General features: G+C 40.3%; 1 protein-coding gene across 2 annotated transcripts in view; it reads right to left on the reverse strand.

Moving 5' to 3' along the window:
- grb10b (growth factor receptor-bound protein 10b) overlaps positions 1–25,831 on the reverse strand; it is a 78,547-nt gene continuing 52,716 nt past the window's right edge. Inside the window, exons 7-18 of one of the 2 annotated variants that reach the window (XM_088084034.1) lie at positions 16,873–17,029; positions 11,069–11,184; positions 10,405–10,479; positions 8,557–8,694; positions 8,157–8,267; positions 7,702–7,800; positions 7,522–7,599; positions 7,117–7,233; positions 6,724–6,790; positions 6,536–6,623; positions 6,300–6,393; positions 1–5,071 (exon numbers count right to left, since the gene is read on the reverse strand). In XM_088084034.1, the coding sequence (XP_087940160.1) occupies positions 4,925–5,071; positions 6,300–6,393; positions 6,536–6,623; positions 6,724–6,790; positions 7,117–7,233; positions 7,522–7,599; positions 7,702–7,800; positions 8,157–8,267; positions 8,557–8,694; positions 10,405–10,479; positions 11,069–11,184; positions 16,873–17,029 (1,287 nt within the window). In that variant the 3' untranslated portion in view covers positions 1–4,924. The remainder of the gene's footprint in view (positions 5,072–6,299; positions 6,394–6,535; positions 6,624–6,723; positions 6,791–7,116; positions 7,234–7,521; positions 7,600–7,701; positions 7,801–8,156; positions 8,268–8,556; positions 8,695–10,404; positions 10,480–11,068; positions 11,185–16,872; positions 17,030–25,831) is intronic. The other variant, XM_042489627.2, reaches the window with a different exon arrangement.

Here is a 25,831-nt window from a genome sequence, read left to right on the forward strand (position 1 = left end):
TTTATATATCAATGTATTAATGTTTTATTCTAATTACAATAAACAGAATATATCAGTCCCTTATTTGTACAAAAATACCTGAAAAGGTTACAATTAAGATTTTATAAGCCATTCAACTATTTACAGATTGAAGCAAAGCACATTTTGAATACAGGAGCTCTCTCTTTTAAAAAAAAAGAGATAAGTTACTGTTTTCGTTTTTGCATTCCCTGAAATACATAATAGTTTATATTTTTATATATAGATTTTTTTTTTTTTTTTTACTTTACTCATTTGTACAGCCACGGTATCTTGCATTGTGATATGAAAATGCATGAGTCAAGATGATAATCAATCAATCCATCTTTGCAGGAATCTGGGACACTTTCAAGTCCAAAAGTAAACTGCAACTGAAGAATACAAGCATTCATTCCCAATCACCTCTCGCCAGAATCATTCAGAGTGCTGTTTTCTGTTTTTGAACTGTATTCACTGAGTACTTATTAAAACTGATTGGTTGGTTTCTGAGTGTGAACGGTCCCCTCTTAACAGTAGCTTTGTCTGCCATTTGGTCCACATGTTAGGGGTCTGGTTTGTGCAGAAACAGCAAAGTCATCAGAGGCACCATCTGTGGTTACAGGTTACCTGGCAACCAAATGTGACACTGTGCTCCACTGTGGCTTATTTTGTTTACATGTTTGAGTGTCTAATATGATGAAATAAATCAGATTACAGTTTCTAATTAATTGCTTGATGGCATAAAAATTAAGAATGTTTTATGAATTGGTCACCTGTTGTTGCCAAGGAGAATCAGCTCAGGTAGCCACGCAAGTAATTTCGATTTTCTTTTTTACGCACAATAGGATGAACAACACTTAATTTAAAATAGAACTTTCTAATCCATTTTGCTGCAAGAATATGTTTCAAGTAATCACAACTAGCAGATTGGTGCTGCACATAATGGAGAAAAGTCTAACAAATCTTAACGAAACTAAAATATTTATGAATCCATCATCATCTTGTACAAAACCAGAGAGAGCTGATGGACCAGTAGTTAACAAGCTCCAAGTCAACCCTGAGCAACCAGTTACATTCATTTCTGTTAAGTGTAAAAAATGCGGATATCCCCTGATTGAGTTTTCATGCATTCGCTACTTGGATTTACTTTCTGACTTCGTGCAGTTAGGGTAAGTGAATAAGACCATTTTTTTAAATGCAAACACTCCCTCCATCTTAAAGGCTACCTGCCCCTCACATGTTGACATCTGCTACCATTCACATCAAGAAGAAAAAAACTCATAATATTGGGACTTTGAGGATGAGTGCAGAGTTGGAACTGAGAGGGGTGAGATTAGGATTAACAAACAGCTAGCATCATTATTTCAGTGACGTCTCAATAGCTTAAGATGACTTTCAGCAACTACAAAAAAATGTGTTTTGTGATAATCCAGATTCCTCTTAATGTAGCATATCAGACAGAATATCTACAGAATAAAATCCACATTCAAGCAACTGATAAAAATGTACATACTGAGTTAAGCTCTTCATTCTGATGAACGGAGGTCAATGCCATAAACCATCGAACAATGTTGCTCTGGTGTTTAAATTACACAGGATTATCACATCCCTGTTCATTGCAGTTTTAGGGGTATTTTAAAATGTGACTGTGTCTGTGTGTGTGCGTGTGTGTGTGCAAGGGGAGTTGGTGGGTTTCTGTAATGCATTTCTTTAATTATATCTAATCTAAGCATTAAAAAAATCCAGGTTTTACTTGAATATTAGGGTTTTTTTTCCTACATTAAAATTTCTAAAATTATTTCTTCAAGGCAAAGTGTTTAAACGGTGAATTATGAGAATGTTGTAACTTACTTGACCCAGTTTCCCAAAACATTTGTGGCTTTATTACTTGAATTCTTCTTATTTATTTATTCATTTATTTATTTTTTTGCTAGTTAAGTGTCTTTTCAACATAAAAGGGTTGGAAATCTTAACAGAAGATATTTTTATAGTTGTGGGAGAAATGAGAACAGTAATTAAACTGGCAAAAAAAAAACCATGACGAATGCTTTGGGAAACTTAGTTTTCAATTTCTCAACATTCCACCTGTCATCTACTGGAATGACAACATTAACACCATGAATGCCAGTGTGCTTTGAGACATCGCCTCATAACAATTGTTGATAATGACTAAAACTGATTTTGAATAAAATAAAATTAAAACAAAACAATAAATGCTATGTCATTACAACAATAGTAATTATAATAATAAATCACACTGGTCAATCATTTCATGGTAATGACAATAGAAAATAGTACAGAACAGCGCTGAGAAAAAGAAATCTAAAATTTTCAAGTAATCAGTCACATCCAGATAAATAAATACATTTTGCTGCAACAATACTTTTTAAAAAAATGATTAAGTCATTGCATTTTCGATAAATAATAGTGACCATGCACAGAGAGTCAATATGGTGTGGCTATTCTGCATCTCAGATAATAAATTTAAGATAGCCTGCAGGTAAATAAATCATGGCTATTGATGCTGCATAACAGGTAAGTACAAACAGAACCCAATTGTCTGCTGGCTGGTGACGTAAACAGAGCTACAACTGAAGCTTGGACTAAATAAAACTTTAGAGAGAGACGTTTTAGAAATTTCATCACGGAATAACAAAAAAATTAAGCTATTTGTGGAACAAATGGGGAATTTACCCTGAATATCATCAGAAATGCTTTGAATAACTTGGGGCATGGCTGTGTTTTGCCCTTCATGCGCGTTGTTCCATTCTGCCAGACCTGATCAATGGGTGCTAAAAACAGTATCCCTATCAATACAAATTGAAATTTGATGCAGGTATCTAGATCTAGAATCTAGAGACACAGTGCTGAAATCGTGGTAGACTTGGCCAGAACATAAAGGGTATTCCATTTAATTTTTTCAGGCTTTTTTTTTACTGACTTTGGTTGGCATTAGGAAAACAGTTGATTTGTGCTGAATTTGCACTGTCAGGTACAAAATGTAGGGGTACTCAGTGACCTCAAACTTACTCAGTTTTACATCCCCTGTTTTTGGTCTGATGCTCTCATTATCGCCAATCAAAAAGACAGCACAAGTTAAGATAAGTGGGCACTGTAGTACTTTTGCAGTCAGAGATCCGAGTCCTAAAAGTTTTACGTTGCTGCCACACCACTAACATTTTCACTTTGTCCAACAGCAGGCAAAAGAAAGTATGATGAGACTGGGTGAGACAAGCTGGGAAGAGGAAGAGATAGAGATCATTTCAATACTCTTCCCTCTTTATATATTTACCTTTACATATACTGTAGCAACAGCTAACTTTTGATAGAAAGTCTGCCTGAATTTATCAAGAGGTGCAGTGGGCAGCAGGCGAACTGCTCGCTCACAAGTACTTCCAGGCAGAAAAAGGCCGCATTATATGGAATGTAATGCACTGAGTCTACTAGAGCACACTAAACCATGCTGGTATAGCCAGATTTATGTCTGACAGAATATCACTGACTTCCATCAAATACAGGAGGCCTTTTGTGGAACAATATATGAAGAGAGGGTACAGACCCATGCAGGATAAACATTTACCACATGACCCACTGTATCTCTGGGGGTGATCTAATTTTGCTTGACAAAAATGACAATTTTTAAAGTTCCTTTGATTTGCTATCATTTGAAGAAAACCTGAAGGAAATGCTAGTGGTTATCCTTCCCTGTGCTGTGGTAACAAGAACCTAACAAAGACGGGTACTCCTCATTGTCCCACAGCTTCCACCATGCCTTTGCCTCCCCTTTTAACTTTGTAATCACCAAAACTGTATACCTGATTACAAAATTCATCTAGCTATATTATTTGTTATTTCACCCTGAATGACACCATGGTTTGTTCAAATGCTTATTCGATTTTGTGGAAGTTGCCGGGGACACGCTTTGGGGAAATGGAGCATGCAATAGGATAACAAGTACAGAATGACCTTATTGTAGCATATGTGAATAATGAAGAGTTGCAAAAGGTGGGCTTTAAAAAAATATATTATCAAAGAGACTATTAATAATAATACATAACTGCAATGTCTCAAGAAAAGAAACCCTGCCTGGTGAGATATGAGCAAATAAATTTCTGGGATGGTGAACAATTCAAAATTTGTTTTGTCCCCTATTTAAAAAATACTTTTTTTTCCAACAGTTCCAGACTTTCCTGTAGCCATTTTCATCTGATGTTTCAAAACCTCAAAGAGGATTTAAAAGCAACACTCTTTCTGGCACCTCCAAATCCCATCCATGTTGAATTTTGACATGTCCTTGAATGCCTATGACACTAGGGGGCGGTGGCACCATCTCAAAGTTAAGACAGCTGAGAAGTCATGCACCGTCAAAGGCCACTCCCAGTTCGATGAGTGCAAAACTAAGACAATCAACTCTCCATCTACAGTATATTCTTTGAGGACGTGTGAGGAAGTTTGAACGAGACTACAGTTTGTTCTCAGAGAGCGGAGTGGTCCACACGAGAGTTTGAACTGTCCTGCTGATTGTCCAGTTGAAGGGAAACACAGACTAAAACCGAGCTGTGTGATATGAGGGTCACTGTGTCCAAGCTTATTGATGACTATGGGTAGCAAGATTGTGGAAGATTTTGCGACAGCATTGACACAAACGGCAGTGTTCATTTCCTGTTTCTTCTCTCTTCTTGACCTAGGAGCCTCACAAGCAACTTGTGCATCCGGCTCCTCAAACATCCATGCAAAAGGAATCCAACAAGTCAGCAGTCTCCGGCAGACTCACGACAATATAAACAACGAAATCAGTCAATTCACCAGCTTCTTGTGAAGGTAAAAACAAAAAAAGAACCAACGAACAGAAAGATTCTTGTTGTTTTGTTTCAGGCAGAGTCACGTCAAGTGATAGGAGGTCATGGAGTCAGATAATCCGAAGGTGTCATAAGGCCACGACGGTGCACGGGTGTTTGAGTTTACAAGGCAGCACTCCTCTGTTGAGCTGGTAGAACTCCACCAGCTGAATCAGGTCGGTGAATTTGGTGGCGCCGTCGTCAAGGCTGAAAAAGGCTTGGCCGTCCTCTTCACACTGCAGGGGTCAAGAGCGAGCAGGGACACACCGCAAAGCAAGGACAAAGGACCTTAACAATGGTTCTAGATGTTTGGGCTTTTTAGCAACAAATCACATATATAACCCATTACTACTCGCCACTATATTATCTATCAATCTTTTGATTTAATTCCTAAATTCTAGAGAAATCCTGGATTTGAACAACCTTGTATTAATTCAAGACTAAACATAATTTATCTTTTTAATGGCTAAATGGTTTGCCTTCTGGGACTGACACAGATCACAAATACAATTATTTTTTGTCGACAGTTAGTTTACACTATTGGGCTAACTGATGCACCATTATGATCTGTGAGGGAGTGCAGCAGCCTTTTGCCATAAATCATTTCAATCAATGCATGTCACAAGAGACATATTGATAAATACAACACCTTTTAAACAGTTTTAAAGGTCAAGTGTGCGGAGGGGATATTTGCAGAAATTGAATTTTCTATTTAGTATGTTTTCTTTAATGTATAAATCACATTAAAATAAGAATCTTCGTGTCTTTGTTGCCTTAGAATGAGCTTCTTTGGTCTAAACAAGGATAAGGTCCTCATCCACAGAGTCCGTCATGTTGCACTAGTGTATGGACTTTATTTGTTCTTTCACATCTGTTTTTGCTAAGTCCAGCACCTAGTTTTTATCACTTTTGGGTGTGCGCACTGCTTGAACTTTTTTCCGTCCTGTTGCACTGCCATGTATCTTCAGTAGCTCAAAATGGACAAACCACACACTTGCTCCAGATAAGGCCAGTTACATTTTCGTGTCAGACACCATGGTTAGCAGCCCCGCCGTGACGAGTAGCATTGGAAAAACAGATTTTTAATATGAAACCATTTTATTTAGTGTTTTTAACAGTTGATATCATCTTATATATTCATTTTGGAGAGGAAAACACGTCTGTGGATAATTCAGTGCCCAGTAAAAACCTCCTGACTAATGAACACTGAAGGAATCCTAACCGAGAGTTAAGACTTGGCACATGGGGGAAGTCTGCCACTAAATCCTATAAATCCTACAGACTGTTCCTTTTATTATACCACCTACTACTTTCACCATTCAATGACCATTTTTCCCACTAAATGAATATATATATATATATATATATATATATATATATATATATATATATATATATAAAGTGTGTCTGTGTGTGTGTGTGTCTGTGTGTGTGTGTGTGTGTGTGTGTAAAAGCAATGCATACCGGTAGTATCTGGAAATGTTTGATTTTCTGGTGATGGCACAATGTAAGCACGAACGCCTTGGGGTTACTCTGACTGACTCTCAGCAGAAACAACCTGTGCACCAAGAGAAAAATATTCACTTAACTTGATTTTAATGATGCAGTAAGGAAAAAATTAAAACATTTCATATTTTATTCGTATTCAGTGAAGAGGAAATCTGCCTGTGTAAAATGAGTTTTAGCTCCAGCTCCCTTACCCATCCACTTGTCCCTGTTGGTGGATAATGCGATGGGATTCTTCTCTGGTTATCCTGCCGTGGTACCACAACTGAGCTATGTGGATGACTGCAGAGAAAGTTTAAAATGCATGTGAAATAGTTATTTTTAACTGAAAGAAAAACTGTGAAAAGAAGTTCACAATACACAATTTTGTCTTCGCTTTTACCTGAGCTTAGCGAGGAGTGGTGTAGTGGACTGTGGGAGCCGATTATGTTCATTCGTTGACTCCTCTTCTGAGAGAGATGCCACACAGAGACAGAACAACAGGGATTAGTTCATGGTCTGGTATACATGACAGTTCAAGGTGATAAAGCTTTAAGAGTTTAAATCTGACAGCCTCCAGATTTTGCCAGTCACATCACGGCAATATCACTTTGATGAGTAAACAACTTTTTCTTTAGCTCACAATAACAGAAAAAATAAACACTTATGGCCAGAGGAAAATTAGCTCTGTATGAATATTGAAGCAAAAATAAATAATGCCATCTGTGGAGATGTTTGGAGGTCCGCTCTGAGCATTGTTGACAGAGACAGTATAAAAACTGAGGTTGTGTCTCACCCTCCATGCATGTCCCTCCTCCATGGCGGCGCTCTGAGCTTCTACAGGGTTGTCAATCACCCTGCCTATCCTCCCTGAGAAATCCATTGCCACAAGGGAGTTCTCCGATACACTCCGCTAGGGGGAGACAGAGACACATTATGGACAAAATGTGTGGATACAAAGGCAGCAGCTGAAGTGCAAGCTATGTAAAAATGTAAGTAAAGACAGCGCCGATATAAAGTGGGGTTGCACAATTAGCATTTGGCTTCCCTTCTCCTACACTTGTCATGTGAGTTAGTCAGCTGTTGCTACTACATGCATGACAATAGTATTTAAAGTGATGTTGTTATGCTGAAACAGTCATTTCTGTGGTGTAGGTTTTAAGGTGCTTTAATTGAGTTTTATGCAAAGCAGTAAACTTACCACAGGTGCTGAGAAGTGTGAAAGCAAGGTTTTCCTCTGTTGGGGAATCTTATAATTCTGGTACAACACGATCCCGTACTGTCAACAAAGAGGAACAAACTGGTCAACCAACACTAAATTCTTAATGTGTATTGTACACGTCATCAAAAATCGGCAATATATATTTTGTCAAGGGTTTACCTTAAAGAGCCGGAAGGCAGTCATCCAACAGGTCCTGCCCTGCTCATCCTCTGCACACAGCATCCTCAACTCCTTCAGCTCCCCTCGACATTTGTTGGGCTGCGAAATTAACATTTGTCAGAATCAGAACAGAGATAATCATCATTATTACTGCTAGCTCCACCATCCCTAATAACTAAGCCGATAATGATAATACAACTGTCATATGTTACACTTGGGATATATAAAGCTTAGAGATGAAAGAAAACATGAAGTAAATGTAAAAAAATAAAAAAATAAACATAGAAGTGTATAGTAATACAGAAATAAACCAGAACATCAGCACTAATATGTATGTATAAATGCCGGCGGCCTTTTATTGAAACAGGGATGCACAAGATGTCAATCATTCCTCAGCTCATAATATTTCATTAGAAATCAGCTTCATCTCACTTCATCTGTCATCTGAGACTCACCTTGATGCAGAACCCGAAGTCTGTGGGTGCACCGTGCTGCTTCTTGCCTGTGATGACAGTGAAGATGTTGCTGTCTTCAAGGTCTGCTAGAAACTGTAGATGTCTAGGCTCCTGGAGACAGAAATAATTAATAAGTCAAAACATCACAGGGAGACACAGCCTGGAGGGATACTGACAGACACAGACACACGCAGAGAGACCACCATAAAAAAAACAAAAAAAAAGCAGATTCTTGGGAAGGCAATTACATTTAAGCTGGAATATTTAATATGTTATTACTATAAAATGTCAATGTAGTATGCATTGGAATTCTTTAATGATGAATAATGACTGTAATTGTAAAGTTAAAAAAGAAAAGTTTTTGTGTCCCCTGAGGATGAAAAGATTGAGTGGCTGTTACCTTTGAAGTTCCTTTTGTAGAGCAGTAGAGTCCTGAGCGCCGCAGGAACATGTAAACTTTCTTCCATGACTTCCTGCCCACCTCCTTCACATACAGATAACCCTGAATCTCTGGACAGCTACTAGTTGCGAGGAAGTTCTGTGGGAGGGAGCGAAAAAGACAGAAAGCGGGGGATCAGCATACAAAAGTTTGGATTTATTGGCTTTATAATGTCCTTCATGGAGGAGGGCTCCTCTGCCTCAGAGGGGCAATGCTGGATCAAATCTGAAGCCTCTAAGCTCTCTGTCACCGTCACAGCACGATACCGAAAGCCACAGTAGACACCATCTGTAGAGGCACCACAGACAGGAGATAATTGCTTTTTGTCAAAGAACACAGTGTCATCTGGGCTTCTTGCATCAGCGTAAGACTGACAGCTGATGATGAGATGGGCGGCAGCTTGAATTCTTACACACATTTTGGTAGAGACCACAAAAAGGCCAGACACTGTGCTACTCTCCGAAAAATCAAAGTGTGTAGAGTACTGAAGAGAAGTGAAGAGGACACAAACATCAATATGTATGTTATATACATTATTAACAGTTAAATATGGTCTGCAAGGAATTTCAACATTTTTATTTTCTATTTCAAATAGAAAAAGTAAAATAATATATACTTGAACAAAAATTGACGCGTTATGTAATGTGCCTGCCGAGACTAATACAGTACATACATTGACTCAACATACGGTGCATTCCTTTTGAAAGCTGAAATTGTCTTGTGGGTGTGTAAAGTATTTGGAGTTGGTTTCCATGTTTCACAAAAATATTGCACCATGAAGTGGCAGGTTAAGTTATTAGAGCTGATTTGGACTCTGTGGCTTGCGGCTGGAAGGTAAACTGTTCCAGAGGACTCTTCAATATTTAAAGCACATGTTTCCCAGTGTTTTGGAAAAAACCCACAAAGGGCCTCATGCATGAGCATTTTCCGACATTCGCAGAGTTCACACGCGACATTCATTCAAAAAGCTTTCTTTTTTGAGGCGCTACACCTCGGCTGCTCCGTGTTGACATGTGCTTCTCGCATAAATGGGAAATATTGCAAACACCTGGCTGAGCGCGGGTCAGAAACCGTCTTGGTTTGGAGAGCACACTAATTGAGTGCAAAGGTCTTGTGTTTAGAAGAAGTCAAACACTGGGGATTCCTGACACAACTCAGCCTCACCGCATCCCCATTCATTTATTGACTCCTCTATGTAGAGCAGAACGTCTATATGATCAGCAGGGGAGTTAAAAGCTTTCTGTGAGCGGCAAGGATGAAGGGATGGATTCCACTTGTGGTTCGGTCTCTGACAGCTCCATTACTTGATACAAGAGAGAGCCAGACTGCATGTAAACCCTCCATCCATTAAGACCGAAGCTCTTCAAAGTCCCAAGAATCTTTTTGTCTGGTCTCCTCCCAGAATTGTTTTTGTTTCCTTCACATCTTTTGCTGAAAGCAGTGGATGGCCCGTGAGCAGTCTGTGCAGCAGGTAAGTAGCATGACACAAGTGTGTGAATTTGTACTGTGCAAACAAACGGTAGGTATGTGAGGCACTGTATGTTCTATTTCTGACTGCCTAATTCTATCCATTGCAAGCGTGAGGCCTGCGGTGCGTGTGCCGAGACAGTCGTGTGTCAACAGGGGATCAACGGTAGTTATTACTTCAGGCTCTGACGAGACACACTGTCTAAGGGTCAGAGTTGAGGTATGTCAGCTTGATTGTACAGTATGTCACGGCTGCTGACTCTGAGGTAAACTTAACTGTGTGCATGTCAGGGTGAGGAGACAGAGACAGACAACGTGTGCCATTGTGTGTGCTGCATGTACCTGAAGGAGCTGAGACGGTGGAATTGTACGATTGGTTTCCTGGCACCACGCGACCATTTGCTCCGGGAAAAATGACTGGTAGAAGGAGAAGGTGGAGAGAGGCGGAGAGGCAGACAGACAGAGAATATCAGCCACTGTGACATTAATCATGGGGTAGGAATTAGTGACAGAAAAAGAAACGCAAATCTCATTAGTGCAGTCAGCTGTCATAATATTCACAAGAATAGAAAATGTAGAGATGTTTATGTAACATGTCATTCATTTGATTTATGAAGCAAGTGGCCACTCATTTCACTTGAACATCTCTCATCATTTAACTGAATGCTCTATAAATACAAGAAATTAGGGATGCATGACATTGGATTTTTTGATGATATGCAAAAATATAACAACTCATTAGGCCAATAACCAGTAACGATATCAATATATCTATCCCCACCCCACTTATTTTATTACTCATCAAGTCTCTTCTATAGTGGAGTTAACATCATATTATGCACACTATTATCATGATGCCCTACCAGCAGACACTGAATGTGTGTTAAAAATCACAAAAATAAAAGAAGCTGTTGCCGCAGGAGTTTTTTTTTTTTAAACAAGCAACAGGTGTCACATATTTCACAAAATGACGTCAAGAAAGAAATTTCTTAGAAAAAGCAATTACCAGCGGGTTTCTGAAGAATTCATATTTGGCATAGTTCTTCCTGAAGAGGAATCTGCTGTCGCTGCTCATGGAGGCCTGGACCTGAACCACCAGCTCATGGTCTTCTAGACAGCGCTCTGGTGAGACAGACAGAGCAGAGGAGCAACAACAACGAAGGATGTTAGCATTTATTATTTAAACTATTTCAGAATTTTACAACAACCACACCTCCTGCAAGGTTATACTAATTATAAAAAAATACTTTGCAATAATATAAAATGCTTTGTGACGCTAGTGGATAGAAATATGTGAGTGTTTTATTCTTGTCTGGACACACTGTAGTCCTTAAGATTACAATCACATTTTTCTTATTATGAAACACAAGTGCCATGGGAATCTCTAATGAGCTGTGCAGATAGTAGAATTCTAGGGAAGGCTCTTTATCAGTGTTTCTCATACGACAGAAGAAGAAATGAAACTGAAAGAAAAGTACAGTCCCTTCATCTCAATGAATAATTTACCCATTTTTATGAAGTAAGAATTTTAGTTCCATAAAACAGCTAAACTTTTCTTAAAACAGGTGTGTAAAACCTTCCCATCTTTACATGTCAAGTCAGGTGTTTTTTCCAAGTGTAGCTCAGCCACCCAAAATGTGTCTGACACTTTCCTATTCAAGGTAAATATAATAAACATTAGGGATGCTCTTAACAACTAAGTTCCCTGATGTTTTAATGGAAGTTTAAACTTAGACTAATCGGCAAGTCCAAAAGTAGGAAAACATTTTTTTTAAAGTCAAAACTGAGCTCAATTTAATATGCAAGGCTAAATATTGTCTAAAAAAATGCATATATCATTTGAAATCCCTAATCACATTTTACAACAACCAAATTGTATCTTAAACAATGTTAAAATGTGTGGCACTCTGCACCCTGCATTATGAATATTTCACATGATAACAGCTCACTACATTAAAGTTATAATAAATAAGATTTGCTAAAAAAAACAATGTTCTAAATAATAAACCTTAGGAATAATACCTGATTACTGTAACAGCATTTTAATTGGATGAGAGCAACCTCAGAAAATAATAATTTTATCAAAAGTTTAACCGACTAGCATTTCCGGTGCCGGGCAGCAACGTGTAGTCGACATACCTAATGAGTGCCAAAAAGATCTTAGAGTTGCACACATTTGCACTTGAAAAACAGCAGACTTCAACTCCACCTCAAAACAGGTTTAAAGGATGTACTATATATGACCAGTATGACAACGTGCCGAATTTGACCATGAATAGTTTTGGGTGTGATTCAACTAAAGGTGCGTCCTTGTAAGGATGTGGTCAGTGATTAATATTCTGTGGCTGTGATGCTGCAATCGGTCATGACTCACTCAATTCCAACAGCCTTACAAGTTCTCTCTGTCATGTCTTTAATGAGAGACATCCTTCCTTTCCCCAGTAGGTCTAATTAAAATGCTTTAGCTTAACTAACGTGTGCAATACCAGTATTTGCTCTGATATCTGTTTCTGATGTGAAATGGAGAACATCAAACAATATCTGACTGTACAGCTCTATCTCACATCATTATCTCATTTCACATGTCCCCCTCTTTGTCCCTCTTTATCCCGTCTGTCTCAATCTCTTTAACACTGTCACGACTCTTTCTTTTTCGTTTTCATTTCATCTCGTCGCCTGTCTGATGAGTCACTCATGTTCGTGACAGTGACTCACCCTGGCAACACTACCTCACTGTCCCAGAGCTGTTAACCTTTTCAGGGTGACAAGTAGAGGTCAGTGTTACTAATCTCAAAGGGCCGTTTTATCCCATTCAGCAGCGTACCAGCGAGTGGGCGGCGATGTACGGGAATAGGCTTCTCTATTCAAACACACTATTGTTCGGGTCTCTCTGAAACTTCTATTCTCGTCCACCGCCAAACCACATACGCACACATGGAATATCACAGCACATACATGTGCGGTGCAGGCGTACAGGCTGTGCACACATACACGGACACGTACACAGGCGAGCAGGACTTTCACATCCTGCAAAAAGCACTTCATATATACAACCCTGATTGCAAAAAAAGTCGGTACGCTGCGTAAAATGCACATAAAAACAGTGCGATGATTTGTGAATCCTTCCTAATGTTCAGTGGATGAAATAAGTATCCAAAAAGTCTAGATGTTTTTTACAAATGGAGAAGAAATTGTAACATTGCAGTCTATACAGAATTATGCATAATAAAGTTGACTATAAAGAAGCCTTTGTTTGCAATGTCAGCATCAAAATGCCTCTTGCATGAAGAAACTAATCTCTCACTGTGTTTGGATGGAATTCTGATCTATTCTCCATCACACACAACCTTTGTATCCTTCAGATTTTGTGGGGCATGCTTGTGAATCCCGAGAAAGACGTTTCATTTTCAATAATTCTGAAATGACTGCCCCGAGTTCCTAAATGCTATTATAAGGTGATGTAACACAGTGGTAAACATGCCCCTGTTGTGACTTTTTAGGAATAAAAAGAATGGCTATATATTTACAAAAAAACATTAAAGCTTATCAGTTTGAACATTAATTGTGTTGTATTTGTACTGTATTAAACTGATTATATTTAGAAAAGGATGTGCATATCATTGCATTCTGTTTTACTTTGTTTTTCACAGCGTCCCAGCTTTATTGGAATCGACGTTGCGCTTGTTTCTCAAGTATTGAAGCTAGCAACTCCAGTATCCTGAAAACATTCGTGCACACATCTACAAACACATGGGCACACACACATTCAGTCAGACAGTTGCTGGCTCTGTGGTGGAAAATACCATAAGCCTTCAATTTGAACCATCAACAGTGCCGCTTCATCACATCTCATTTTCTGAACTCCTAAACATAAAATACTACAGGTAGTTATTCCAGAGCTGGAAAGAATACAGTTGCAGTACAGGTGCGCCACAATAGAAGAGAGGCTGCAATAGAATAGAGTCGCTTCGAGCCAAAAATGATGTCATTCACAACAAGCCGACCTAACTGTATTTGGCAGCATGGTGTTGGCAGCCCTGATGAGAAATGTAATCAGATCGTGATGGATGGTGAAATATTACGTGAGAGCTTTGGGACAATATATTTTCCAAAAGTTTGACAGCATAGCAGCCAAAAATATACTGACACAAGTTGTAATTCGTAACGACAGAACTGAAATGTTTTTTACACATTTTTATCCGTCTCTTTCTACAGTGGGTTTCACTACCAGGACCACTGCTCTATATTAAACTACGCCCACCTCTCTCCCACATCTGTTAAACTGTACAGACATGTGCACAGAGCACAGGCTCAACTTGTCTTCCATAAGTGCTTTATAATCGCCCCTCTCCTCAGGGGGAGGTTGGGTTTTCTAACGTTCAGCTGACCACAGCTTTCCAAACTCACTGCTATACGGCCAAGTCTAACACAAGATCACGCTGGCTGAAATGCAAAGCTCCTTTCTTCCTTAATGCAGACACAAGTTAAAATTCCTCTACTAACCTGTGGAGGAGAGCATCTTTTAGCGACTATTGTTCTGTAGTTTTTAGACTTTAGACTTTAGAATAACTCAATTAGGGCTGTTGCGATGCGATTAAGGTCTGTTCATGACGCATTGTTTTTTTTGTTTTTTTGTTGTGTTGATCACCTGCTAACACTCCTGTCTTTAAGAGGCTGTACTGGGTTTTAAAGCTAAAGTGGTAGTGCTGGTATCATATGAAACTGGAAGACCTGAGGAATGATAGTGACACCAACTATGTCATGCTACCTTCTTAAGGACGAGGGCTGAAAAACGCTCTAAAGTTCGGATACATTTTGGCAATGGAAGAACAGCATGATCCCTTGACCTCAAGACATATGAATGATAGTTAGTCATTTGATTCCTAATCAATAGTTCTGGTAAGAATTGCGTTACCTTGTCATTATGGACTTTAAAACTGTTATGAAATGCAAAATAATGGAAATGAAAATATGATAATATAAAAAGTGATTAATCCCAAATAACTACTGAAATTCTGCAATAAATTTAAAAAAAATCATTTGACAGCCCTAAACTCAAGCAACATTTATCCCTAAATACATCCATAAAGAATCTATAACATGCTGCCCCTCTACTGCAAATGACTGGCCAGATAAAATGCAATTAATGTTCTATATATAACATTATTCCTCATTTCTGAGTAGGTCCCGCCATCACCATTTTGACCCTTTTGCACCACATTAGCCCCGAAGTCTGTCTGATGCAGCGAGGGCTTCTATTTTCAGGAGAGTGGTGTCAGTCTAAAGAACCTTTAACATGAAACATAGCCTTTTAAACTGTTCATCAATCATCTCCATCACCTCTCTGCTGTGTCATTTATAGTACTGGATCGATAACATTACACCGTCTCTGACACTGAGAGGAGCACAAGTCGGCAAAGGTTTTGTTACAGTTCCATCGCTACATCTCCCGATCCATAACCTTCAATTATCACCTTCTTTTCCTTCAGCTGCTGACTACCACTCTGAGCCCTTCATGTCGTCCCAATTTTAAAAAAAAAAAAAAAAAAACCATCATAACATAATTTTCTGCATGATAATCATTCTTAAAAAGGTACTTTAGGACACAAAAAATACTATCCTTGTCCACACCCAGTATGATATTTTTGGTTTACTCTGGAGTCTCAAAAAAAAAAAAACCTAATTCCAAGCTGTTTCGTGACCTTAAATGAGTTCCCGAGTTAAATATATCAGTGAAGGGCAACAGATACCATACACGATACTCTCTGTTTCTCTCACCATCCTCTGTATAAGCCATAAACTTTCCTTTCAACCAACAATACCAAATTAAATAACTCTAATGCTCAAACAAGTCTCAAGAGGTAAGCTTCGGGCTATAACATTTATCTATTGCTGTGTTTGTGTAATTTATGAGTGGAGACCAAAGAGAGTTTTTGTCCGAGGTTATTGGTAAACCTTACTGAGGACTTATGGAAAACACTGTATCCACTTATGTTAATTCTGTTGTTTACTTGTATGCAGTAACTTAAGGAAACCTGGAGCTCATGCATACAACGCTCTTTATTCTGCTTTAAGCGTACAACACACTGAAGCTGGAATCTTCATCATCCCTATGTAACTTAGCAGGACGATAATTCAACTAATCTCAACACACCTGTTATCGGCATCAGATTTTTATGAAGACAACTTTTAGGATTATCCATCATCTCACACTCAGCAACCGTTTAATCTCTCCTACAAATGCATGAAGATGCATCCTGCGAGTTCTTTTCTTCCAGTTGCCTCTTCTCTATTGAGTGAAATAATGGCAGTGTTGAAGTAACTCTGACCTCATGTGCAATGCATTGGGTATGTCGATCATTTTGTTTTGCACCAAGTGGATCGATGCGTTTAACCTACATGTTTTTCGATGGCAAGCAGCTCAATGTGTGTGCTCAATGTCTGTCTCAGTTTGTCACGAGGTAACAGTCCCCTGCCTCGTCTGCACTGCTACACTCCAGGAGCGTACTGTGTTGGACTTGATTAGATCATTGGACATTATAGCTCTGTGCGTGCGTATGCTGTATAGTATGTGCATGCACTCATGCTTGAATACATGCCTGCGTGAGAATATGCGCCTGAACTGTCTCCCCGAGTATGCGGGCATGCATGCATGCATACATATATGTGAATGCACCTGTGTATGTCAGTGGTTGTATTGCATGTCTCAGCCCACCCAAAAATCCATGACTTTCTGTGTGGGCATGTGAGTGTCTGATCATGTGTGCTTTTGTGTGTCTGTGAACAGGCCTGCAGGGCTCTGCCCCTTACCTAGCCCTAGCAGCGGGTGGTGTTCAACAAGTGCCCAACTGTTGTCGTCCAAACAATGGCTTTTATAAACCAGAAGCTGGCACAGGTCCCTGGCTGTCATGTCGGCTGGGATCTCCACAACTTTACCCATACCGTCTTCACTGAAGATCTTCACAATCTAAAGGGAGAAAATATATTAGAGTTCACTTATAATACACAGAGACAATTTCAAGGCAGTTTGGGAAACTAGAGACTGAAGTGTTTCTGTTTAAAAAGGCGGGAAAACGACAAAACGCTTTCAAATCAGTTGCAAGGTGTCCTTGATGTGATAAAATGAAGCAAAAGACTGATCTTTCCAACTGTGACGGATCATTTTACAATACGATGACACTTTAAATATGATTTTTTTAAAATGGTAGTCTCACAGGGAGCACTAAGTTGTGATAAAGTCATTTAACACAAACCATTTTTGAAAGCTCAGCCTAATAGGTGGGTGAAGCCAGCTATTTACTTCAAACTCTAGCACAGTGTTTATCATATAGCACCCCGTACACTATAGCATACACAGGCCTGTAATTACAGCACACAATATAAAAGAGAGCAGACATTCAAAAACTGTGTAGCAATTGTGGTGTTAGAAATCACAGACAAGCATTTCTTACAGCAACTTGTTGGCGTAGTATAGAAGCAAATATACAGTAGTGTTTAACAAGTGCCTGCTGTTGTAAACACAAAGCAGGACAGTCTAAACCCAGTGGATATAGTACACTGTAGTGCAGCTTAAGAGGTAGTATGCATGATGTTTCCAATGGTTATCAAGAAAATGTATACATCTGTCAAGAGATAAGACACGGACATCGATTATGCTTTAAGCTCAAATTCAAGTTTTTTTTTTTCATGACTTGATATGCTGCAATCGGGCTAGTAATAATACAACCCATGAATGACAGCTGTTTCCATTAATAAGACTGACTCACGCACGTACTCACACACATATTGAGCCACTACTGATATGCCCTTAGATGCTGTATAGCAACAGTGCATCAAGCTAGGATCTCACCCTTGTAAGATATGTCCACATATTCTTGTGTATCCATACATACTGCGAGAGATCAACAAAAATTGAGGAAATATAACTGCCACTTCTGTTGTGAAATATGGTCCTAAATCTAAGTCCACAGGTTGTCTCTTCAAAGGCAACCCATGCAGTAACACATTCACAAGATACACACCGAACAGCCCACAGAGAGAAACTAGAGCAGCCTTCTTAACCTGCAGAGGAATCCAGCCGTGTTAGCCTACACAGGAATCCAGCCTACTGAGCCTACACATGTCATGTATGCACTCTTCCCACATAATATATCATGACAAAGAAATTCTGTTCTTGAGCAAAGATGCCGCTTACAGCATCACAGTTTGCACAAACCAGGCCTGAGGCGCTCTATCCATCCAAAATTTTCAAGACGAAAAAGGCAAGGGAAGCCTCAATCAGTCAAAGCCGCTGACGTATTTGACTCTTTATTTATTTATTTTTTTAAGTGCTCTGCTCACATCTTAAAAAAAAAAAGACAAACTGTCCTTGAGCCTTTAAGGTATTTACCCATTCTTGCCTCTGGTTAATCATAGCAGTACTTCAAAGAGAAATGGTCTTAACAGGTTAAAAAAAAATAAGAAGAACGAGGCGAAAAGAAGCAGAGACACACAAGGACAGATAAGAGACACAAGAAAGAGAGCGGTCTTACCTCCACGGCCCGCAATAGGCAGCAGTCCGGGGAACACGAAGGCATTTTTTGGAGTGAGCCCGGCTCTCCCCCCCCACACACACACTCTCTCACACACAGTCACTAAAACAGAAACCCTTGCTGTTAATTCTCCTCCAGAGAGAAAGATAGAAATCTGAGTTCCGACAGTTGACAGTTGTGCTACCTGTCACATAGCCTGCAGACTAGTCCTTCAGTCTATCTAAGCTGCCGGCTCTGTCCTTAAAAAAAAAAAAGAAACTGTCTGTGTGACCTAAAGCTGCTGTCTGTCCAGCTCACAGGACAGACACACAGAGACAGTGAGTGATCGGATGGCAGCAGGTACAGTACAGTGCTTCCAGTGCCGGTTGAGTCTGACAACTATCTTTCTTTCTCTCCCTCCCTCTCTCCCTCTCTCTCTCTCTCTCTCTCCCCCTCACAAAGGGTTACAGCCTCAGCCACGGGCTCCGAGGCACACTGAATCAAACCACACGCTCAGCAACCAATCATAAGGCTGCAGCAGGCTGATGTAATCATTCCCACACAGACCCAGGCGAACACGCACACACAGAGGCGCACACTCTCTGAGAAGCATACGCACTCCAGTAGAAACACAGACGCACAGTCATGCACAGACGCAGCCAACTTTTTCAGACCTCTTGCAAGCTCCTCTGCTTCAGCTTCTTTTCAGCAGAGGGTTCATTTGAGAAGGGTGTGGGGCAGCGAGGAGGAGGAGCAGGAAGAGAAAGAAACAGTAAAGGAAGGCGGAAATTAAAAAAAAAAAGTTTGCTTTTGTTGCTTTTTTTTGTCTCCATGATGTTCAAAGTTTTCAAGTGAGGGCTTGTTGGCTTGTATTTTTTTCTCTTCTCCCCTCCCTCCTTTCGTCCCGCCTTTCCTCCCTCCCTGTGGCTTAACTTTGAACTCCCCAGTCAGATCTCCCTTCTGCCTCTCACAGCAGTAACAAGACTCATTACAGAGCAAATGAAATGAAACAAACCTGGAGCAGCACTTGAGCACTCCGACCTTCTCCTCCTCCCCTGGTGGCTAGCTTCGTGCCAACATTCTTTTTCTCTAAAGAACAAAAAAAAAAAAAAACCTGCAGACTTTTGCACACGCATGCACAGCCCCCCACCCCTCCTTTTAACTCAGATATTTAATACGGCATCAGACAGACAAAAGCCTTGACACACCCCGTCTGGGAGAGGTGAGAACAGCTTTATGTTGTCCTTGAAGCAACTTCTTCTTGTTTTCCCTAGTTTTTTTTTCCCGGGAAAAAGAGGGTGTGTGTTTGCACAAGTGTGGGTGAGGTGTAATCCAGGAATAAGCACAGTTCCACTGAAGGAAGGAGGAAATGGTGGTAAAAGTGGCAGCAGTCATTGAGATACGACTTCAGTTACTATAGCGGGAAACTTTAGGGAGGGAGGGAGCGGGGGTCTGTGGCTGGGGAGGGACAGAGAGAGAAAATGCGTGCGTGTGTGTGTGTGTGTGTGTGTGTGTATGACACACACACTGTGCACATGCACACAAGCATGTATGTGGGTGTGTGTGTGGGAGTAACAGGAGACAGACAGACCGGAGAAGTGAGGGGAAAAAGAGTGGGACGCAGAGAGAAGTGAGGGAGAGAGAGAGAGAGAGAGAGAGAGAGAGAGAGAGAGAGAGAGAGAGAGAGAGAGAGAGAGAGAGAGAGAGAGAGAGAAAGAGAGAGAGAGAGAGAGAGAGAGAGAGAGAGAGAGAGAGAGAGAGAGAGAGTCTGGTGACACACTGCAGCAGAATGTGTAGTATGAATGCTTCCTACTGTTAACTACATATCTAGCCTGCACAGCTGTCTTTCCCATCCCCTCCCTCCCACTACACTCACACAGACCAGGACTCACACCCTCTTCTACGTCACACTTAGTCAGCCAGAGGGGAAAGCCCCAAGAAGGCTGCACACATCACATGCTGCAATACAGGTTTTTACACACACATGCTGCAATTATAAGAGTTGTTGAATCAGTCCATAAACCCAAAACCATTTGTCACAGGAACTGAGTTGAAATTGGTCAAAAGGTTTTGGAGGTATGCTCGACCTTTTGCCATGATGTCTAGAGGACATCTGATAATCCAACAATGACAGGTTCAGCATAGGTTCTTATTCAACATAATATCTACAGGATTATCCTAATCCAGAGGTGGGGTCAAGTGTTTGTTTTGCCACAACCCAGAGTCAAGTTTTGCCAGTCCAAAGTCTGGCAAAGGCAGGTTTCAAGCCCTACAGGTTTGTTTAACTCATGATCAAGATGTTTTGTTAACTAATTTGATGCTGTTTTATAAGGTAGATACCAACAAGTCATAATTTGTATTATGTCAATAACATTTTTGCTGGTGTGTGGGTAGCATAAGGGTAAACGCAACAGGTTCAGTATGGCAGTGATGGTTACTGGGAAGCCAGTGAGGGATCACCATCTTATTACTGAACTAGCAGCTCTTACTGGTTAGTCAAAGTGAGTCCGCAGACTGGGGTGGGATCTGGTTTCCTTGCACAGCAGCTAGATTCTCACAATACTGGGGGGCGAGGAGCGTGGGAGCAGAAAATCAGGCTCAGGCTTTAAGTCATGTATTTACTATTAGCACATTGGCAGCTACAGGCATCGTTTAAGCATGTATATGACTGCACCAAGTGGTTAGCTCTGCTCCTGAAAATTGAAGTCAATGCAGGAGTGCCAAAACCTGCGGTTTCTCAAATGGCCACTTGAGGCTGGCTCTAAGAGTGAGGCAATCCCCACAGAATCCCATGTTAAACTATCTGACTTTACAGTAGAAATAAACATGTTTTTGGTACAACAGCCTGGTACAAAAAAGGTTTCGGCCTCAACGGCCAATTTCCCCCTTTACCACAACTGTATAGGGTTGACTTTATATTGACCTCACCCATTTACATTATTAAAGCTTAAAAATACTTTTAATTAGGTGCGGGCTTCCTTGAGTGACAGGCTGTCTGCGAGGTATTGGTACAGTCTGTGAGTCATAATCCCCCTCACTCCTCCACAGCTACACCCTCTGGCCCAAATATGATCGCTTCTGGCTCCAAAACTGGAGTAATATGTTAAAAAAATACAAATTACACAAATGTAAAAAAGGATTCTAGGATTAAATATGAAGTAGTTATACTTTCCAGCCTGGGCTTTAGTGAAAACTGACACAGTCACATGTCAGACATTAGTGTTCGTCCACAACAAAGTGGGCATCAGAGACACATTTAGGGTTATTTGTTGCAAAAGGATGTGTGTGTGTGTGTGTGTGTGACAAAACAGAGACTAAATTGTGTGAACATGGTGCGTGAAAGCATGGTTGGAAAAAAAAACATAAGGCTAAACTCTTCAGTACAGTAGGTAGTAGTACTAAGTACTACTAAGTAGTGCTAATAATAACCAGCATCTGCAGGAGCAGCATGAATCATCAGAAAAGTATCTCCTTGTGACATTAAAAAGATCACCTCATCTACGTCTTTAACTGTGACCGGTGATTTTAACAGTCAGAGGATACTGATCAGCTGAGAGAGTGTGTGACTTCAAAGCCAATGACCAAATGTAGACTAGTTTGGGCGGGAGCCGATCCATCATTAGCTGTGGAAATCTTATCTTACCAAGTGGCAATGCCATAAGACTGCCTCGTGAGTGGAAGGAATGAGGAGGCAGGCGGAGATGACAGTGGACTGACACATTTCAACTGACCTACTCTACTTCTTGTCTTCTTCTTAAAGGCAAAGAATAGACATGCGGGTAGAAAAGGAGGTAGCCAAAGGTGAGAAAGAAAGAAAGAAAGAGAGAAAGAAAGAGAGAAAGAAAGAAAGACACTCTTGACGCTGTTTAATAAAACACCAACAGAAAAAGTGCCTCTCCAATCAACTTCATAAAAACCAACCTCCAATCACCAATACGTGTGTGTGTGTGTGTGTGCTTATGTGTGTGAGCATGTGCATTGGTGAAAGAAAGAAAGAAATAAAGAGAAAGAAAACTCTATCTTCTAATGCTTTTAAGTGTGTCCTCATTTAGATGAAGGAGCAGATGAGAGGGGGGCCTCTCAACCTCTCTGATGACTCAGGTCTGATAACTGCTCTGTGATGTAATCCCCCAGGGAGAGACTGAGAGCTCAGGGCAACACACACACACACACACACACACACACACACACACACACACTGCATCAGACACACAGGCACCCAGATGTGCTCGCTTACACATACATGTCCTGAGATATACATACGAAGACACACATTGCTAAACACATAGACATGTTGTGTGTAGCACAGTATCTGCGTGCACGCACGCACACGCACACACACACACACACACACACACACACACACACACACACACAGAGCCATAAAGACGAAGCTAGACAGAAACTAGACAGAAACTAGACAGACTCAAACAAAGAGAAAGTAAACTGCACTGTATGAGAACACACTTTGTGCAAACTGAAGTATGTACACAAGCGTGTGTGTGCATGCCCAGCAGCTCACACGCATACACACATCCATCTCTTTGAGAATTGGCTGCTGGTCTATAAATAGCTCCACTGGTATTATGTACGAATTACAAGCCATTACATCAGATAGGAGTTACTGCGGCAGATTACAAATCTGAAAGACTATTAGCCATTAGGCATACGATCCTGCACGCACATTAGGATCCATTACATGTGGGCAACGTTGTGGAGCAGGTGAAAAAAAGGCATGCAACCTGGATGACAGCTGCACACAGGAGAGAGAAGTCAAGCTTTGTCAAACAAAAAAGGCTAAGCATCATGAAAAAAATCTAAACATCTAGTGACTAAACACAATGTCTAGTCACACCAAATATTCATATGTAAATTCAACCCTGATGTCAACTCCTCCTGGAATATCGAAGCAACAAGGAAATTCTTTCCAATTAACACGCAACGGGACTTTTTTGCCCTGAGTTCAGCCTTCAAGCTGTGTGCAATTATGGCCTACGCTACCCTTAACCGCTGTCCTTAAACGAACCGTAGCCACCTATAACCTCAACATGTGATCAACAATGCTTGTTGGCAAAAATTTGGAGCAAAAAAGACTTGCTTACTGTTTTCTAAGAGCTCATAAGCTGCACTCTTTTGACCCATTAATGAAGGGGTTACTCATAAAATGATGATTTTAGAAGAGATTGACAAGGTATGATAATGGTTAATGGCAGTTTTAAGATTTATTCATGTGAACAATCCCAGGAGAAAGACTTGATTCTATGAGCAGGAAGCAGGATATAGTTTTTGGAATAAAAAAAGAAAAAGAAAATGGAGGGTATGAAACATTACATTATTGATTATTCCAACAGAACCAAATCAGAGAAAAGCTACAAACTATTATTTCTTTATATAGAAACATTCCCAGTTGTGTCAAGAGCCAAAAATCCACATAAACACAACATTTTGTCTAGTTTCAGATGACTTCATTTATTTATCTTTACAGTGAAATCCAGTGTTGCATTGCCAAGGTTTAAGAGTTTTATCACATAACGTGTCCTGTGTATCAAAACTTACAAGATGCTGGCTTATATACGGTCATAAGTCTTGCCAAGACAAACCCCTCCACTGTCAACATTTAGCTATATCTGCTCTGTCTCCGTCCTACAAAACCCCAGTTAGTGTTGCCAAAAAAGAACTGTAGCCATTGATAAGCTGATTTGGCTCACACGACCCACCCCAGCTTCATATTCCCATTAACAAGTGCTCTCTATAAAGCCCCTCTGACTGTAATGTGGTGCTGTGTGTGGTCTCGGCCGCCCCTGGAAGCTGACGTCCGGATGATGAGATGGAGACACAAAAACCTGAATGGGCCTCGGACAATTGGCGGTCCCCGCTCAGCGCCTGTAGTCAGCAGTAGTGGGAGGCACTAGCCAAGAAAACTCTGCTGACTCATGAGGAAGGGACGGTGAACTGCCCCTTGTCGTCCAATTACCGCGTCAAATTAAGACCCAAGACATAGAGGCCTATCTGGGCTCAGCGAAGCAAAAGAAGGCAGAAAGGGATTTAGTGGGCAGGGGACCCGAGGGAGGAAAGAGGGAAAAGGGAGGAGGGGGGAAAGATGGAGGGATGGTATACATAGAGATGTATGGAGGGAAACGTAGGAGGAAAGGACTCCCAGTGCACACTGACAATACTAGAAAGAGTGGCGGACTGCCATCTCTGCCACTGTGCAGCCATGCATCAAACCATACACTGTATATGGGGTAGTTAGTTGTCCCACAGAGCCTCCTCTGTCTGTAAATAATGGAGTCTTAACACCCACTCTGGGTATTAAGACTGTTCAAGTTGAAGGTTGGATGAATTTGGAGCTGAGCTGGGTCAAATTTAATTAGCAATGCAGGTCAGGTAGCAGGAATTTAGGTCAGACTTTTGGACAAGCCACAAAAAATATTTTATGTATATATATATATATATATATATATATATATATATATATATATATATATATATATACACTGCATCTATTACAACAGGCAAATATTATGAGTCTGAGGGTGGGAGCAAGGTCAAAGGTCTGTCTGAAGTTCAACAGTGGTTGCAGCGCATATTGTATTTCTTGAAAATATTAAGTGCTAAACCAAAGATGGGAAGTTCTGGGATGTGTGTAACCAATGTTCAAGTCTTTCAAGGCCTTTACACACCAGGGGTGGTTTTTGTTAGATTCATTTCAATATCTTTTTTTGAGCTGTTGTTCTTTTTTCACACACTTTCACATGTAGCAGAAATATCATAAAGTGAAAATGCAAGGTCACTTTTCCCTGAACGAGGTCAATTTTTGAGCTTTCACACAACGAAAAAGGCATTAGCCAATCCTGTTGTGCCTATACTTAGGAGAGTTACAAAACAACAACACAGAGGTCCCATAGTCTGAACCAGGACGACAAATGTGAAACCCCATTCAAACTCTACAAAGACCTCCGTTCTTACCTTTCACAGTAAAAGCCCTAGACATATATACTGCATAACTGCTTACCAGAATGCAAATTCAGTCCAAGCATTTAGATAAAAGGAAACTAAAAAAAATAGCTTAAGGTAGCTTAGGCTGTACCATACCTTACCTCATAATGCCAGACACTGCTGTAAGTCAAATCTATCTGACAACCTTTTATTGAAGTGTTGCAACTGTTAATTATTCACACTGAATGCAGTATAAATAGTTTTGATACAAAATGTGCGTGTGTGTGGTGCGTAAAGGCCTTTACTCTTGCTACAATACT

This window comes from Plectropomus leopardus, chromosome 11, assembly GCF_026936395.1.
Source record: "Plectropomus leopardus strain MGB_pleo_1.0 chromosome 11, ASM2693639v1, whole genome shotgun sequence".
In the NCBI taxonomy this organism is placed as follows: domain Eukaryota; kingdom Metazoa; phylum Chordata; class Actinopteri; order Perciformes; family Serranidae; genus Plectropomus; species Plectropomus leopardus.